This window comes from Colias philodice, chromosome 27 (assembly GCF_061535455.1).
Source record: "Colias philodice isolate Cphi_HAF_F1 chromosome 27, ilColPhil1 Martin Lab GWU primary, whole genome shotgun sequence".
NCBI classification, from domain to species: domain Eukaryota; kingdom Metazoa; phylum Arthropoda; class Insecta; order Lepidoptera; family Pieridae; genus Colias; species Colias philodice.
The window spans coordinates 3017577-3037481 of record NC_143112.1 but is presented as its reverse complement, the minus strand read 5'-3'; the positions used below and the strand labels follow the sequence as shown (position 1 = coordinate 3037481).

General features: G+C 33.8%; 2 protein-coding genes and 1 long non-coding RNA gene across 3 annotated transcripts in view; 2 read left to right on the top strand and 1 right to left on the bottom strand.

Annotated features, from left to right (window-relative positions):
- The window catches only part of LOC149476545 (uncharacterized), a 201854-nt gene extending 197954 nt beyond the window's left edge, over positions 1 to 3900 (top strand). The window contains exon 2 of the mRNA XM_089711799.1: positions 1249 to 3900. Coding sequence (XP_089567925.1) covers positions 1603 to 2511 — 909 coding nt within the window. The 5' untranslated portion in view covers positions 1249 to 1602 and the 3' untranslated portion in view covers positions 2512 to 3900. The remainder of the gene's footprint in view (positions 1 to 1248) is intronic.
- igl (IQ calmodulin-binding domain containing protein igloo) overlaps positions 1 to 19905 on the bottom strand; it is a 547908-nt gene that overhangs the window by 258099 nt on the left and 269904 nt on the right. The window lies entirely within an intron of this gene.
- Positions 1 to 19905, top strand: part of LOC149476540 (uncharacterized) — a 203568-nt gene that overhangs the window by 53077 nt on the left and 130586 nt on the right. The window lies entirely within an intron of this gene.

The following is a 19905-nucleotide window of genomic DNA, read 5'->3' as shown; positions in this document are numbered from 1 at the left end:
GTCCCAATGAGATATATGACTATACCTGTTTGAGGATATTTAAATTAATACTAGCGGTCCGCCCCGGCTTCGCCCGTGGTACATATGAAAAATAGATGTTGGCCGATTTTCAGACTTACCCGAAATGCACAGAAAATTTCATGAGAATCGGTCCACCCGTTTCGGAGGAGTATGCAGACTAACATTGTGACACGAGAATTTTATATATAAGATTAAAATGATATCTCTTAAAAAGAGCAATCATTCTACTTTACTTAAAACTAGCTGTGCTGTTTTATCCGCATTGCTCCACTCCTATTGGTCTTACTCTTAGCGTTATAATATATAGCATATAGCCTTCCTCGATAAATAGACTGTCACAGTGAAATAATTTTTCAAATCGGACCCGTGGTTCCTGAGATATTATATACTGATTCTATTGGCCAGTAATATCGCAAAAACCGCGGTCGAAACTTGTGTTAAAATTTAAATAGGTTCGAGAATGTATAATACCTATAAATTAAGAGCATGAAACTTCGCGGAATCTCTACAGGGAAGTCAAATACACGTGCTTCGAATATCTTCTTTATAATATCTACCTTATAATGTTACTATACCTTTAATATTATATTCTATATGGTGGTCTGGTAAAATCTCAATTTATACTTAAATTACTAAGTTAATTTAAAAAATTTAAGCTTATCTTTAACACGCTTATATAAGCTGTATTTATGTAGTATGTTTGTATAATAGTAAGTAACCGACATGTTCGTATGTATCCGTCTCTATTAGAATCGATTATGAATAATTTTAAACGAACAGATTTAATTTAAACTTTGTACTCTTGTCAAGGATTGGTGACAATACAATAATTCGTGCATCTTATTAAAGCGAACACTTATCTTTCATCAGTATATATCTGACTAGCGGTCCGCCCCGGCTTCGCCCGTGGTACATATTTCGCAATAAAAGGTAGCCTATGTTCTTTCTCAGGGTCTAAAGATTATCTGTGCCAAAATTCATCAAAATCGGTCCAGTAGTTTATGCGTGAAAACCATACATACATACAAACCTTTCCTCTTTATAATATTACTATCGGTCCGCCCCGGCTTCGCCCGTGGTACCTACATGTTTAAACTATCCTATCTCTCAAGTTGGATCGAACTGCACATGGTGTGCGAATTTTATTAGAATCGGTTAAGTGGTTTAGGAGTCCATTGAGGACAAACATTGTGACACGAGATTTTAGATTGTATATATTTATTACAGGTACTATTAAGTCCTCTTCCCCGCGGACCGTGACAGCGTTTAGACGTGTATTCCGTGAAAGTCATTATATTCATTTTTATTATTAATTTAAAACTAAAATATCACTCAACATTAATATCAAGGGTACTAGGCGCGCAGAAGTGCAACGAAGTTAGTGATACATCGGCTAGACAAGGACAGCAACTGCAGGAACAAAGGTATAATTCCTAGTTGCGCACACGCATGACGTTGTATCCACAGTGTTGCCTACGCACTGTTTTAAATTTCCCATACGTAAACTTTGGTAGTTTTTGGAAGAAACTGGCAGTCTGTGTAAATAATTCTAAAATTATTATTTTTTGACTTATATACAAAATGTCATGCTCAAGAACCCCCCCAAGGAAGATTTCATTGACGTCTGCGCCTCAACACCACGGTTCTGACCCATCTCTAAATGCTACAGATAGGAAGGAACTCGGAGAATGTATTTTATCTAAACGATTCAAACGTAAGTGTGATGAGATTTCGGGCGACACTCATAGTACAATCGTGGAATTGAGAAACATGTTGGATGAGATGAAGACCCAGCAAGAATCAAAGTATGACGCCATAAAAACATTCATGGATAGTATTATGAAGCAAAATCAAGACATCAAAACCTCTATTGAACTTATGTCAAGCAAGTATGATGAGATTTTGGATGACGTCAAAAAGATTCAGTTAGAAAACAAACAGCACAAAATTCGTATAAATTACCTTGAAACGAAGCTAGAACAGTGGGAAATAAATTCCAGATCCTCTTGCGTTGAGCTAAAAAATATTCCTGCAGCCGAAAGTGAGAACAAACATAGCTTAATAGAGATGACTAAAAAAATCTGCTCCGCTGTAAATGTTGATGTTCATGAATCCGAAATCCGTGATGTATTCCGCATGAAAATTAAAAATGTGTCCAACGGGCCAATCGTGGTAGATTTTAACTCCAATCTCAAAAAAGAAAGCTTACTTAAATCTGTCAGGAAGTATAATAAAGAGAGAGATCCGAATCAGCGACTAAGTACTGCTACCGTGAATCTCAAGGGGCCAGTTAAACCTGTTTATGTTGCTGAATTCTTAACACCCAAAGTGAGAAAGCTATTCTTCTTAGCAAAAGAATTTATGAAGTCTGAAAAATATGAGAGCTGTTGGACCTCCTACGGAAGAGTGTATTTGCGACGAAAATCTAACGAATCCCGCGTGCGCATCGACAATGAATCCGATCTAGACGCACTAAAATGTCGTATATGACTAGTTTTTGTAATTTTTCTTGTTTTTGTTGATATTACTTATGCCTTGAATTTCTTTTTATTTTTAGTATTAATATTAACTTTCGCCAAAATTTTAAATTGTAAGTACCTTAAAATTATAACTTTACCCCAGAACACACTCTACAATAACACCACACAGTATGCCCAACAGTACTCACCCCAAGCAACACCACTTCTTTTCTATAATCACAATATACATTTTAAGCCAATTCATCATAGTGTAATAATTATTATCAGTATTTACGAAATATGGATAATCTATCAGGTTAAGAGTTATTTAGTTAAAATTCAATGACATAGTACAGTTAGAAAATGAAATAGACTCCTTTAAAATAGCTGACTCTTATTCGTGTGATGTTGAATCGTGTAAATCGCTGATTCCTAATTCTGAGCTCTGTTTGAAATTATTTACTCAAAATATTAGAAGTATTAAATGTAATCTGAATAGCCTACTCCCTCTTATTGTCAGGTCGAATGTGTCCTGGGATTGTATTATATTAACGGAATGCTGGCTTTTGTCTACACAAAATATACCCCATTTGGATGGATACCAATCTTTTGCATCTGCAAACAATCAGACGCAAAATGAAGGTGTCGTGGTTTATTATAAATCAAACTTAATTATATCGGTTGAAGAAAAAATAATACAGGACGCGAATTGCTTGGTTATCAAAATAAATTCTGATACCGTTGTTTTAGCAATTTATCGCCCCCCAGGTTATAAAAACGTTAGTAATTTCATACAGTCATTGGATAAATTGCTACAAGGATACTCATCGACGTTAAATGTATTTCTAGTTGGCGACATAAATATAGACATAGCAAATGACAGCAATGATACCAATAAAGGTCATTATTTAGATATGTTAGCTTTTCACGGAATTCTTCCAATACATACAATACCTACACGCAATAAAACATGTTTAGACCATGCCTTAGCCAAATCAAAGAAGATCACTCGATGTCTAGTAATTCACACGAGTGTGACCGATCATGATAGCGTCGCGTTGTACATTGCTATTAATTATCAACTGAAGGCTTCTAAAACTATTAAACGCTTTGATTACGTTGCTTTTGATGATGAAATAAACAGCAAGGATTTTGGTTTCATAGCTAAAATAGAAGATGCTAATATTGCTACTGATGCTTTTGTTAATATTCTACGTGACTTAATTATGCGGCACACTAAAATTATAACTGTCTCTTGTCGAAAAAAAATACTTAAACCATGGATTACTCCAGGCATCCTAAAATGTTTGAGAAATCGAGATAAACTACATAAGAAACTAAAAAAAGATCCGAGTAACGACGTACTAAAAATTACTTACAAACGATATAGAAATTTTTGCTCAAATTTATTAAAAAAACTTAAAAGACAGTACGATTCATTACAAATACAAGAATCTAAAAATAATAACAAAAAGCTTTGGAAAACTCTGAAAGATATAACATTTACAACAAAGCATAAAGAGTCATCTCACGAACTGTTATGTCATCAGCATCCCTTACAATCCGTGAATGACGTTAATAACTTTTTTGCAGATATTGGCAGGAACCTAGCGGACAAAATTATTAACAGTCCCCTTTATACAGCATATAACACTAAATATACTCACCCCCACTCATTTGTTTTATTACCTACGGACTGTAAAGAAGTTGAAGGACTTATTAATAATCTTAAGAATGATAGTGCCATAGGTTTGGATCTGATTCCGAGCCACATACTAAAAACTTATAAAGATATTTTGACGCCAACCATCACACATATCTGCAACATTTCTCTGGCCTCTGGAGTTTTTCCGAGGGCTTTCAAAAAATCTAGAATCCAACCCATTTATAAAAGTGGTGACAGAAACTGTGTCAACAATTATAGACCAATCTCTATTTTGCCCTCACTATCTAAAATTCTTGAAAGGCTGATTAATTTAAGATTAATAAAATTTTTAGAAAGTAATAAAATATTATCAGATTCACAATTTGGCTTCAGATCAAATAAATCTACATCGGATGCGGTACATAAAGTGACAAATTTTATTGTAAATGAACTAGATACTAAAAAGAAAGTAGTTGCCATATTTATAGACTTAGCAAAAGCATTTGACACGGTTTCTGTCCCAATTCTTTTACAAAAATTAGAAGATATTGGTGTTAGAGGCACTCAGCTTGACTTATTTAAAGACTTTTTAACAAATCGTACACAGTTGGTTAAGATAGATGAATATACCAGCGAAGAAATTCCTGTTTGTTTTGGTGTGCCACAGGGAAGTATATTGGGGCCAACCTTGTTCTTAGTTTATATTAACGATTTATGTCAGCTAGCCTTAACTCATGGTGAAATAGTATCTTTTGCGGATGACACAGTCCTACTTTTCTATGGTCATACGTGGGAAGAGGCAATTTCTTATGCCCAATCTGGTTATGATACCGTTTGCAAGTGGTTATATAGCCATGTTCTTACACTTAACACAGATAAGACTAAGTACATGGCCTTTCATCTACGAAACAGAAACATAGGAACTCAGAATTTTCTGATCAAATCTCATCGTTGTCTCAACTTTGATAGCTCTACCTGTTCGTGTCCAATACTTCAATGTACAAAATCTATGAAATATCTGGGTGTTGTGTTGGACGATAAGCTAAATTTTCAGGAACACATTGATTTGTTATCTGGAAGAATACGCAAACTTATCTGTGTATTTAAATGCCTGAGAAACGTTGCGGATAAAGATGTCATAAAATCTGTATATTATGCCTTGTGTCAATCCCTCCTATCTTATTGCATAACCTCTTGGGGAGGAGCACCGAAAACTTCTCTGTTAAAACTGGAAAGAGCCCAGAGAGCTGTACTAAAGGTTGGTTCCTTCTTACCCTTTTATCACCCAACGACCGCCCTCTACGCAAAATGGGATGTTTTGACCGTTCGTCAACTCTTTGTTCTTCATACCATTCTCAGACAACACAGTTTACTGATATATGACTCTCAAAAATTAAAAACAAAGCGTCGATTAGATAGAGTTTGTGATCAATATACACCCAATACATCATTCACTCGTCGTTTCTTTTGCTTTCAAGGTAGTTATTTGTATAATAAGTTAAATGGTAAATTGTCTATTTATTCATTGTCTACAGGTGCTTGCAAATCAAAAACTTTAACATGGCTAAAAAGTCTCGATTATGAATCTACTGAGAATTTAATACGCTACGTAAAACTATAGTAAATTTTATTATATACATAAAACACACACACACACACACACACATACATACACATACACGCACACATATACTCGCACACACTTTCACACACACTTACTCATATACTCTACAATATAGGTACCAAATCTATTCTTGTATAAATTGTTCACTTTTTTTTTTATCTTTTGTAAAATGTTAAATTTTTATCTAACATTTAAGATATTTTATTTCCCCTTTTGTTTCTCTTTTGTACTATATTTTGTACCTCTAAACGGTTTATTTCATGTTTTTAATATTATGTTACTAAGCAAATATTAAGCGGTTCGACTGGGTGAGTGCCTGGCGATCTGCATTACAGGCTTTTGCCTATCGCAGACACCAGTCCTCTCCAATTTATACTATGTAATACTATGTAACTGTAATTGTAAGTTTTTGAGGAAAATAAATAAATATTATTATTATTATTATGTTTCTCTGTTCCATAATACTCGGGTACCACCAGAAGGACGGTACCCGGATCTTTGGAAGGCTTACGTGGGGACACGGATCCAACACGCAGAGGCCCTTTCGAGAATTTTACTGTGTTATGGGACACCAGCCGCAGCCTGCCCATGACTGCACTATAGAGATACAGCCCTGGGCAGTCCACGGCCGATGTAGGACTATTGCAGGGTATGGAAATCTAATAACTGGGCTATGGATTGGGATGCTAAATGGACTGGTATTGGGGACTATGGGAAACTATGGCACCTGCCTTTCTACTAAAAGAAAGTAAAAATATGTTGGCAGGTGGTGACTCGCCCTCTCACTGTATGGGCCCCCGAAATAAGTCGCTGCAATAGTGCGACAAGGGGGCAACATATTGTGAGCAGCTAAGGGTGGAGAGGCGTCCCTGGACTTTAAACTACGATCACGCGCTCCCTGAGGGTCCAGCATCACGTGCCCACTCGCCACTTACGCTTCGCATCCACCCTTCGAGCTAAAAGCTCTCGCGACTCCACTCTGGCCGGCCGGTTAAGGCAAGCCAGAGGTGGGGGTCCTGTCCTCGTCAGGCTTCACTCCGACCGGCCGGTGAAGCGAGCCGGAGATGAAGACAGGGGCCTCCCCCGGGAGCACTCGGTTCCCGCGGGGTCGCTACTCCCCGACACCCCGCCACAAGGTGTCCTGCGGGTTGACTGATTGCACGGGTGGAATATCTATTGTCACGTAGACAATAGATATTCCAACCGTGGGCGATGGGGTCGTCACATCCCTACGCCCTTATTATTATTATGTTTCTCATTTCCATAATACTCGGGTACCACCAGAAGGACAGTACCCGGATCTTTGGAAGGCTTACGTGGGGACACGGATCCAACACGCAGAGGCCCTTTCGAGAATTTTAATGTGTTGTGGGACACCAGCCGCAGCCTGCCCATGACTGCACTATAGAGATACAGCCCTGGGCAGTCCGCGGCCGATGTAGGACTATTGCAGGGTATGGAAATTTAATGATTGGGCTATGGATTGGGATGCTAAATGGACTGGTACTGAGGACTATGGGAAACTATGGCACCTGCCTTTCTACTTAAAGAAAGTAAAAATATGTTGGCAGGTGGTGACTCGCCCTCTCACTGTATGGGCCCCCGAAATAAGTCGCTGCAATAGTGCGACAAGGGGGCAACATATTGCGAGCAGCTAAGGGTGGAGAGGCGTCCCTGGACTTTAAACTACGATCACGCGCTCCCTGAGGGTCCAGCATCACGTGCCCACTCGCCACTTACGCTTCGCATCCACCCTTCGAGCTAAAAGCTCTCGCGACTCCACTCTGGCCGGCCGGTTAAGGCAAGCCAGAGGTGGGGGTCCTGTCCTCGTCAGGCTTCACTCCGACCGGCCGGTGAAGGCGAGCCGTAGATGAAGACAGGGGCCTCCCCCGGGAGCACTCGGTTCCCGCGGGGTCGCTACTCCCCGACACCCCGCCACAAGGTGTCCTGCGGGTTGACTGATTGCACGGGTGGAATATCTATTGTCACGTAGACAATAGATATTCCAACCGTGGGCGATGGGGTCGTCACATCCCTACGCCCTTATTATTATTATTATTAAGAGGGGTTAGGCGGTCAGCGAAAATTCAGCTATTCGGGCCTGAGGTAAGCGGTGAGGGGATCCGCGTTTAGTATGGAATCAACGTGCTCGAAACTTAAAATCGTAAGCGCCATTCACATTTTTATCAAAAAGTGAATGAAAATATTTAGTATTTTCTAAATCTAAAACAGTCACGAAATCGAGAAGGTAAATACCTATGTATTTGTGATTTTATACGAATTATTATCGTAAAATACAGTTGTAATGAGCATTTATATGATATTTTAGAGGTAACTTCAGGATTTTTTTTTATCGAGCAAAATTTTTCCAATCGTGTTTTGGAAACAGTCATCCCATCACACATACGTTCTGTAATACATATTAGAAATTTCAGTGCGAAAAAACTTCAATATTTTCAATTATAGCTCATAGAAAACAGTCCATTTTGCCGTGTTCACCTACTAAGGGCCCTTAATTCTGCACCCCGGGTCAACGCGGACGAAGCCACGGCAACTCGTATTATATAATTCAAGAAAAAAGCAAGACATAATTAGTTGAAAGTCAGGTGCACCAAGCGGTTCCCACGGCGGCCATTTCTGAAAAACAATCCGATGTTTGGTTGGAAATGTTCGATTCTTATACATGTATTCATACAATACTGTTATGTATTTATTATGGAATAACTTAAATATATAATTCGACAAGTACTCTGTGTTTTATTGAACTCAAAACGCAAGTATTCAACTCGTATTTGAAACTGCATCAAAATATACTTATTTATATTTTTAGAAAGCTGTTTCTATGGTTAAAGTAGATATATTCGAATTCGTTGAAAGAAAAAATATAGTAGAAGATATTTAATCATCCATACTAATATTATAAATGCGAAAGTAACTCTGTCTGTCTGTCTGTTACTCAATCACGCCTTAACTACTGAACCAATTTTCATGAAATTTGGTATAGAGATATTTTGATACCCGAGAAAGGACATAGGATAGGTTTTATCCCGGAAATCCTACGGGAACGGGTTTTTCTTTGAAAACGCGGGCGAAACCGCGGGCGGAAAGCTAGTAATATTATATGTTATACTGATTATTCACATTACCTATGTGAAATGATCAAATGACTCTTAAATTAAGATTACATACTATCTATATTATGTAATCTTAATTTAAGACTAATTTAATTTAATTTATTATATTATATATATGTATATGTATATATGTTTAATTAAACATATTCTTTAAAATATAGGTATTTTCATTTGCTTTTTCCAGTCAGTTATAAAAAATAACATTTAAATATGCTACAATTAAAACAAATATTTGTCAATTGGAAATTCAATTCACAAAAAAAAATTAATCCTGTAATAAACATTTAATAATATACAATATCTCTAACTCTACAATATCCTTAACATTTTAAAATGTTCTAAGGTTTTTTTTCTACGTATTTTTATCCTAACTATGTACTACTATACTACTATTAATTACTATTTAATTTTCCTAATACCATTGGCCCATACTAAGACAAAATATTAATAACTCTAATATCCTAGAAATGCAGTAAATTAAATCTAATTTCGAAGCAATTCTAATGCAAAGCGAGCTAGTGGTGTGCCACTGATCGATATCTTAAGCGAGTAAAGGTTAGCTGAAATCGAACGCCCACCTTGTAAATCTTTTCTTACTAGTGATGTGCCTTTGCGATGTAGAGCGATTAGTTTATAGCTATTAATATAAGTTTATTTTTTGTTATTTAATTAAATGCTAAAAGGAGATGACGTAAAATTGATTTAGTCGAGATGTAATAAATCTTTATGCTGTACGATATTTATAATAATCGCGAAAATATTAAATTTATGTTAGTAACTAATTAATCCTGATAATTAGCTTATGGTAATAATGATAAATTATGAACTTTATGTCTATCAAATAATATTTAATAAATTATTAGCACATAGTCATTGGAATCACTGGAACACAATCTACACAGTAATAAAAAAAAAAACAAATTGTAATGTAATGTCGTTACAAAATACTACTGAACTGTTATACATCGCGACAGAAGCTCAAAAAAGAAATATCCCATCAAGTAACATCGATAAAAGCTATAATTAACAAAGTATCGATACGATCCCATCACTACAATAATTATGTCGGGTGGTTTCGGCCACTAGTGCTGGTCCGCTTTAATGTTTCGTGTGACCATCGTGCGGGTAGTTTGATGGACGTGGTCAGTGCATTTGAATTTGTGGTCACCGAATTGGATAGTAAGGATTTCTAGGTGTAGGACCGACATAAGTGGAACACGATTGACAAGAATCTTGAAAAGATATATTTAACTACACATACGTACTTATTTATAAACATATATAAAGTAAATTGATGAAACTGCTTATTTACTTGGACAAATAGCAAAGTTGTTCCAATTATTTTGTACATAACGCTATTACTGCTATCTGCATCTGCTATCTGCTGCTATCAAGATAAAATTACTTTGCTAAAAATAATATGAATAACTGCGCATAAAACAGCATATATTTTGTATTGTAGAAGAAGAAGATAATAATAAAAAGGAGAAATTTTTATATATGGTATAGTAAAAGAAAAGGCTGAATTGACTCGACTCATATTTATTTATGTTCAAGTAGGCATAAATAGGCCTTCGATAATTTACAGTAACTTAGAATAACTTTAGACAACTACCTGCCTTATTTCCAGCAATTTATTTGATACTATTTCGTACTTTTAAATAAGTACCAAATTTCCAAAACGTACAGACTCCCTACCAATGCCGTGTCGATAGGAACTCATTCATACACTTAGCACACGGCTATCTATATGTTATGCTCCTGTATTCACACCCACTAGATGGTATCAAAGTTCGCGGGCTTTTAAATAGGTCAAGTGATAAATAAAACTGTTTTAAAATCGTTTTTAAAAAATGTACTTTATTGAGTTTGGAAGAAATTGTTTCTAGGAAAAAATACTTCAAACTATCAAAGAACTAAGTTTTCGCCCGCAGCTTTGTCCGCATAATGAAAGGAAAGCCGTTCCCGTGGGGTTTATGAAATAAAAACTATCCTATGTCTTAATCCATGTTTCCCGTTATGTTTAATCTTATGTAAAATCAGTTCAGTTTTTTTTAGGAGTAAAAAATATATAAACTGTGGCATTTATAATATTAGTAGTTGGTATTTTTTTAACTATCTGATTATTATGTCTATGATGCCTACGTCCTAACATCTACCTGCATGCCAAATTTCAGCCCGATACGTCCAGTGGTTTGGGCTGTGCGTTGATAGATCACCATATCAGTCACCTTTGAGTTTTAACGTATATATATATTTTTTCTATGTGAAATAAACACCTATTATAAATAGATAATACTATTTATTATTATTTCCAGTAATGGAAGTAGCCACAGGCGAGCACGGTGAGTGGGTCCACAAGCTCGTAGTAGCTGTGAACAAAGGTCACGCAGAAAGAGGACAAACTACTGCATCTTCATCTGCTCCCAATTGATTGTATAATAACCTGGCGAAGAATAATATACAGAAGGAGGCTTTGGAGATTGTTATTGGTGAGTCTTTTTAATTTTGTTGGATAGGGCGGTTTTCATATAATATTATCTTTATTTTATCTCTTCACTAGCATTAACAATGCTGCTATTTGCTATTTATTTGTGTGTACTATTATTTATTGAAACGATTTTTTTACAGGATATGATGAACCATGATTGCCCCATCTTAATTCTTAACTACGCAATGAAATTTAACAAGTCATGCAACTCCAATACAAAACCGCATACCTTCATAAACATGTCAATACATGAAGTATTAAGAAATAGCGGGAAAAGTTCCCTCCATTAGAAAGAGGAAATTATGTGTGCGTGAATCAGCCATTTTTCTGGGTTCGAATAAGGAAGGATAACCTCTATATTGTTGGTAATGTTGTGGTTGAGGATTTTATTTCTACACAAAATAAATATTTTAGGGTGTATTGGGTTCTCTAAGAAATGGTAGGGTATGCTTTAAACTAATGACGGTACTTATAAATTGTCGTAAGTACATAATATATAGTCAAACAATATGCAAGAAATAAAAGATGTAGATAGAGTATAAATATATTTAGATTCAATAAGCATCTATACAAAGCCAGTATAATTTACTTATATTTTATTTCAATAATGTAATCAATTTACACACAATAATTTGTTTATTTTTATTTATTTATTATTTTATTTTTATTTATAATACTGTAACTTATAATAAGTAAATCGTGACTGTTAAATTATGAGATGAACTATGTCTCTACATTTATTATGCTAAAAGATTGACCTATTTAACGCATGCCACTTGGTCTGTTTTCAAAAGGAATATTAACCCAAATTACAAAGTTTACATAAATCATAATCATAATCATAATCATTTATTCACCATAAATACAAAATTAAATACATAGAAATAATTATCTTAATTAATTAAACATAAAAATACAAGGATATTATAATAGGACCTGATGATTAAAAAGATAATATGACCTGCAGATAAATCTTTCAATTTAACAAACGAAATTATTTTCAGTTCGAACCGCTACTGTTAAAGATTTTCTCGTTACAAATAAATATCAATAAAACACACTAATCGTGTAATTAGTATTTACCTAAGGTATCTACATACATATTATGTGGATACTTATCTATAATTTCAGAAATTTGTAACAAGAACAATACAATTATTCTCAAAAAATAAGCACAAAATATCTTATTATAATCTATATAGGTGACTCGGCTTTTACAGTTGAAAAATGAAAATGTAAGCTGGAATTTTGAGTTGAAAGCGCTGGTTTAAATTCCGCTTCACGGTTGAATTTATTTTCTTTGTTCTTAAAAAATATCTTAATCGTATTTAATATTACTTTTGACTGAAACTACTTTTTCAAAGAGCCTACTATAGTTTTAGTGAAGATGAAAATCCATGGAATTATGTCGCTTGAACATAGGACAGTTCTTTGGCATCATTATTAGTATTTTGGAATAATATTACCTATACTATAATATTATAAAGCTGAAGAGTTTGTTTGAACACGCTTATCTCGGGAACTACTGATCCGATTTGAAAAATTCTTTCGGTAAAACCGCGGAACACAGCTAGTGTGGAAATAAAATGTGTATAATTTTAAAAGAGCAACTACACAGTTTCTTGCCGCCTCTTCTCTGCAGAAGCTGCTATCCGAAGCTGCTAAAATATGTTTTACTCTTTCATCCTGGTTGATCCCGAATAAAAAATTATCTGAAAAAAAAACATGTCATTTATTAACATTGTTAACGACTATTGGTTTTTTAGATAAACGAATAACAGTGCTCCAAATATCCAAAACAAACAGACATACAAAATCCCTCTTATAATAATAAAATAGTAGGTATTTTATGTACCTACACTACTTTTCGCTGAAGCAAAATTGCACACAGGTAGTTTAACGTTCACAAGCTCTATTGATGTCTAATTACTTCTGAAGTTGCATGAAAATATACAACATAATATGTATATGTATACAAGTATGTAAATTATCTGATGTCGTAGTCGGTTACAAGCGCAAGCATGGCCAACTTTGGCATATGCCAGGTTAACATGCGCTAAGTTAAACTGTATGTTCTCACATTTACCGTGCGTAAACATACGGGACTTTATTGTGGGGTGGGTTGACGCGATTTTTATAATAAACGTCGTAGATAAAACTAAAATTGTGGCTGCATTTAAATTTTATATTATTAGGTGTTAATTAAAGCTCATGATTCGCGTATTTATTACATAACTAGCGGTTCGCCGCGGCTTCACCCGTGGTACATATTTACGTTTTCTCTACATAAGAATCATCCTCGTATTTATAGGAATATAATAAGAACAACGTTAATATGATTCTTTCTTTCGAAATGAAATATAAAATTCATAAGATGCAATGCAAAGTTAAAAAGCAGCATTCCTGTCACAAATATTATATGTTTTGGTCATAGCTGTAACATGAAAGAGCCTTAATATACCTACTCGTTACATTATTGACATATTACAAACAACTTCACAGATTTTCATTATGTTTTCACCAATGAATAGCGCAGTTCTCGAGTAAAGTTGAACTTATAATTATTCTAAATACATATAATTTGTTACGTTTGAAATAACACGGGCGAAGCCGCAGCCAAAAGCTAGTAAATAATACAATTATACACATCATCTTCTATCGTCGCGTGTTCTTCCACAATATATTCCCGTAGAAAACTCAAGAGCGCTCCGAGTGTGTTTAGCAAGAGTTTAGACCCAGAGTGCACGCTTACAGCTTTGAACGTTTTCACAAAATAATTATTTTAGCCGTAACGTCTTCGTAGAGACGACACTTGCCCCGCTTTCGCCTTAACTGTCATGAGATGTCAATTTGTGTATGAAAAGTGTGGAATTTAGGCCCAAAAATGTAACTGGCAAAAGATCGATACTTTCCTACTAATATGATAAATGCGAAAGTGTGTTGTTTATTTGTCTTTCTATAACGTAGCAATGGAACAATTTAATAACATGATACTCGTGTCTAGAAATGGATAGAGTGATGTAGAGAATTTTTACAGTCACTTCTTAAACACCATGGGAGATTTCTTTGTCATGGTTTGCTTGTGATGTGTGTTTGTAACTCTATCGTGCAAAAATAGCTGATCTGTAAGAAATTTAACTCAGAGGCTGATGATAATGTACACGGTACCATATGGTAATTAATTCTGATGTTGGCATATTTCGCGTATCATTACCCTAAAAGTTAAATATACCTTTGACATTTTAGGGTCGACATTTTACTATTAAGTTTTCCACTCAAATCATCACACAACTAAACAGATTTCTATAAAATTCGCAATCGAAACAAATAAAAAAACACATTACGAAATTACATGGCCGAATAGCGAAGAATAAAGTTTTCAGTTTTCACAATTATAGATAGTCTGACCAAAGCCATAAAATTCTACAAATAATAATATTTCAGACCATTTCCAAAGCAATAAGAGATAAAGCCCATAAACTTAAGATTATCTATCTACTCGCTATTTTTACCTTGCTTTGCGAACTGAATTTTATTTCCTCAGACCTCAGCAATTGAATGTTCTTCTTTAAATTGAATTTTTTAATAGTTTAGTAACTTTGTATGCAGTTTTAAATATGCAGTTGTTGAGGAATGCTTAGTTTTATGTTTCTATGTTACTTTTTACATAAAACTAAAGCCTTAAATAACTTAAAAAATAAGATCTTTTTTAACGTTTTGAACACATTTGTTGCGAATTCTATGAATGTATTTATTTAAATAAATTATTTACACCAAAAATAAAAATCCTTACTTAAGTATACCAAATATTTTTTTTTAAACGTTTAATGGTTTTTCTATAGAGCATTGATTAGATACTAAGTGGCAAATTGGGTTCGAATCCCGGTTCAGGGATATATTAATTATTTCTTGTCTATCTTATTTATAACAATATAACTTGAGTCATAGACTAGAGTAGATAATTTTTGAAACAAAAAAAAATCGCAGTCGGATGAAACCCATTAGAAAAGGAGGGGAATATGATAAAAATGTAAGGAAAAATAAATTACGGTCAATCCGAGTTCGGGAAGCGGGAGGGGGGAGCTTTCAAGAGAAAAAAATGGTTTCTCTCGATTTCCGACAAAACTACAAGTCCTATAGAAAAAAGTTCAATGGCAAAGTTGTAGGTAATTAAAAGTTCTACAACTTTTGTATTCACAATTTTTTCACATAACCTAAAAATTTAGGTGAAAAATTCAAAAAACCAAGTTTTTGGTCTTTTATTGCTATCTACTTCAAAATTTATTTTTTTTCTACGAAATTTGGTGGAAACTTACTTTATTATGTCCCAAATACACTGTAATTTATTTGATTGAAAATATTTATTTTTTCGCCTTATTTTGAATTAATACCAAAAAAACAACCTAATTTTCAATCGAAAAGTCACCCGTCAAAATATCAGCTTTTTTCAAAAACTGGGGGTGCCTTTTATTCATTGAAATCTCTACTTTCATATGGTGTAAAAAAAATAAACACCACCCATAGTAAATGTTCTCAGGAAATGCATACAAACAGTCTGAAAATTAGCTTTTACTAAATCAGGCACACTTCTCGAACTACCTGAAATGTTTTTATCGACATCATTTTGCTTTTGAATATGCTGTAAAATATTAACCTTAGAACAGATAATTATTTTTCTTTTGAAATATTACCGAAAAGCCGATACAAGAGAAGATATAGAGTTCAAGAAGTGTGCCTGATTTAGTAAAAGCTCATTATCACACTGTTTGTATGCATTTCCTGAGAAAATTTACTATGGTGGTGTTTATTTTTTTTACACCATATGAAAGTAGAGATTTCAATGAATAAAAGGCACCCCCAGTTTTTGAAAAAAGCTGATATTTTGACGGGTGACTTTTCGATTGAAAATTAGGTTGTTTTTTTGGTATTAATTCAAAATAAGGCGAAAAAATAAATATTTTCAATCAAATAAATTACAGTGTATTTGGTACATAATAAAGTAAGTTTCCACCAAATTTCGTAGAAAAAAAATAAATTTTGAAGTAGATAGCAATAAAAGACCAAAAACTTGGTTTTTTGAATTTTTCACCTAAATTTTTAGGTTATGTGAAAAAATTGTGAATACAAAAGTTGTAGAACTTTTAATTACCTACAACTTTGCCATTGAACTTTTTTCTATAGGACTTGTAGTTTTGTCGGAAATCGAGAGAAACCATTTTTTTCTCTTAAAAGCTCCCCCCTCCCGCTTCCCGAACTCGGATTGACCGTAATTTATTTTTCCTTACATTTTTATCATATTCCCCTCCTTTTCTAATGGGTTTCATCCGACTGCGATTTTTTTTATCTTTTCATTATTTTCAAAGGCTTCTACCCCAGTCTATCAGTTAAAACACAAAATAAGATATCACACCCCAAAGATTTTCCCCCGTTGAAAATTCAATCCATTTCTCATTTTCCATAAAACGCCTATGTCGAATTTATTTTGGACCATTAGCATATTAAGGGGCTCTCACCTTGGTACGGCTAGCAAAAACAATAATCCTACTAATATTATAAATGCGAAAGTTTGTGAGGATGTGTGTGTGTGTGTTTGCTACTCTTTCACGCAAATACTTCTGAACCAATAACTATGAAATTTAGCACACATATAGAGGGTAACTTGGATTAACACATAGGATAGGTTTTATCCCGGAAATCCCACGGGAAGCTGCGGGCGGAAAGCTGGTTTATTATAACTAAAATAATATAGAGATGTATGATTTGATTGTTTGTTTTATTTTTTCTTTATTACGATTTAACTGAAAGCCACTTGGTCGATTTGAAAAATGATTTTACCATAGAAAGCTACTTCTTTAACGAGTAACGGTATGTTACTATTTAGGAGTATCGTTACCATTGGGAGGTGATGAACTTTTATCGTGGGTTTACTATTTCGACGTTTATTTTAGTTGGAATATACAATATTGAAAACGCTTGCGGAACAATAAACTCGGTACCTACTTGTTGTATGATTTTCCATCTCAATTAAAATTTTTTTAAAATTTCACTTTAAATCATTTGTGTTTTTTTCTCTCAATTCTCTCATGTGTGTTTGTTTTTTTTGCGATTATGAATCGTCCTAACACCTAGACTAAATTATTTCTATGTATTTGCATATTTTTTGCAATTTAATAGAGCAAAATTATTATTTTTTTGTTAACAGTACTTTCTATACGTACGTAACCGCTGATCTTATTTATTAAAAGTATGCGTTGGTATGACAGGAAAAAATGGATCTTTTCTGCTGACACTACTTTGCTTATTTGAGGAAGTAACCGCCGTCTCAATTTTATTTAGATTCGTATGGAAAATATGAGTAATGAATACGTTCCAAGTTGTTACATCTATTTCTATACACAACCTACAAATTGTGTAACGTAAAATAAATACTGATACACAATTAAAACAACAAGAATAATTAAAATATGTATCAAAAATTTAAAATATTTTTATATAATTTAAAATATCGAATAAATCAAACCATTTACATAAACGAATAAAAAAAAACTACACGTTCTTCTTCTTGATAAAGTGAGACACAATTATGAATGCAAACTGCAAACATTCCTCCATTATTCGTTCAGTGGCGAGCAACAAAGGCCTGTAAAGTTTTAAATGTGTGTTTTTAACTCGAAACTCGTCGATGTATTTGTGAGAAAAATATAAGGCCCCAAAACTAGGGGATCTAATAAAGGAATCCTTCTATGATAAATTGTTATAAAATGTCTATTTACACATTTAAATTAAAATATGTATTAGGTATGAAAGTTTTATTACTGTCTAAAATAAAACGGACATGGTTATTAGACTAGGTTCCATTTAATTATCAATTTGTACTTTTTAAACAACATTATTAAAGTCAAAACAGGTAATATATATATTTTTTTTACTATTTAATTGTAACTCCCCCAAATAATTCAGCTCTGGGGCCCTTATAAATATAAATACGCCCCTGTCTTAAACGTTTTCAACACGAGGTGCTAACAAGTTACGTTACTTTTACTTATTCTTAAAGTTTAACATAGAACATACTTGGAGATAACTATTATTTATACCATCATAATGATAGCAAGTAGTATTTGTTCTATTGTTGTTTCTCAAGCTCTTTTGAGTTTTAGTAAAATAAAGTTTAATTATCTTGTTGAATTGTTGATATTATTATTAACGTTGAAATAACTGTATTGTACGTTATAGACATGAATTAACTAGGTGCGCCCCGCGGTTTTACCCGCGTTGCTCCGCTCCTGTTTGTTCTAGCGCAGCGTGATGATATTATAATATAGCCTATAGCCTTTTTCGATAAATGGGCTATCTAACACCGAAATAATTTTTCAAATCGGACCAGTTGAGATTAGTGCGTTCAAACAAACAAACAAATTTTTCAGCTTTATAATATTTGTATAGATTTCTAGTCCATCAAAATTAATGTCATAAATTGATTTGAATTAAATTTGATAATTACCTAAGTAAGACAAGTTATTAATATGTTTGTTTGCTTGATACGATTTCACTTAAAACCTAACCTATAATTTATCAAAGCCATATCTTTGGTTATAACCCACTAGAGAACCACTGAGATATATTTTATATATTTCATACGCTGCTCGGGCAAAGCCGGGTGAAGCAGCTAGTTTAGTATTAATTCTTTCGATATATTTATAGTTTATACCATGTCATTTGGTTACACTAGGTACTTAGGCAATCTAAATATACATGCATATTGCATATGCTCCAAACTCAAACCCAATTTTTGTTAAAGCCTATTCATACGAGCGTAATGTTATTTAAATATAACTTCTGTAGAATCGAACCTTGTACAAAATCAAAAAAAGCTCCCTCATAATTCAAGGCTAGCAAAAAATTAGAATGCGAATTTTTTTTTTTTACAATTATTGGGAACAGTTTATAATATCTATACTAATATTGTAAAGCTAAAGAGTTTGTTTGTTTGAACGCGCTTATCTCAGGTCCGATTAAAAAAAAATATTTCGGTGTTAGATAGCCCATTAATCGAGGAAGGCTATAATATTGCACGCCTCATAAGCGAAGCGTTGAGGTGGGTACTACTGTCACTTCACGCAAAACATCTGATCTTTCAAACTTAAAATGTCTTTATGTATCATACATTGCACTTGTAAGATAATACATACACACACATATTAAGAAAAAACACTATTTTTAACATTCATGATATTTTTGATGTCATTTTTGTTATTTAAACTAGTTAAAAAACAGTTTAAAAAAGTTCTGTCTTGGACGTCCGTGTGTCTGTATGTGCGGAGGATTTTCTTGTTAACACGATAGCGACCGAAATACTTTACTAATCGAGTCTTTTTTTTTCTCTTACGCTTGAGTATGCTCAGGAATAGAACCCTTTCATTTTTCAGGGTCTGATTCGATGTGGTTTAATTGTTATTAAATAAACAAAAATAATAATTAATAAATAATTATTAAAAAAAAAATATGAGGCGTGCACTTTTGGATTTTCCAAA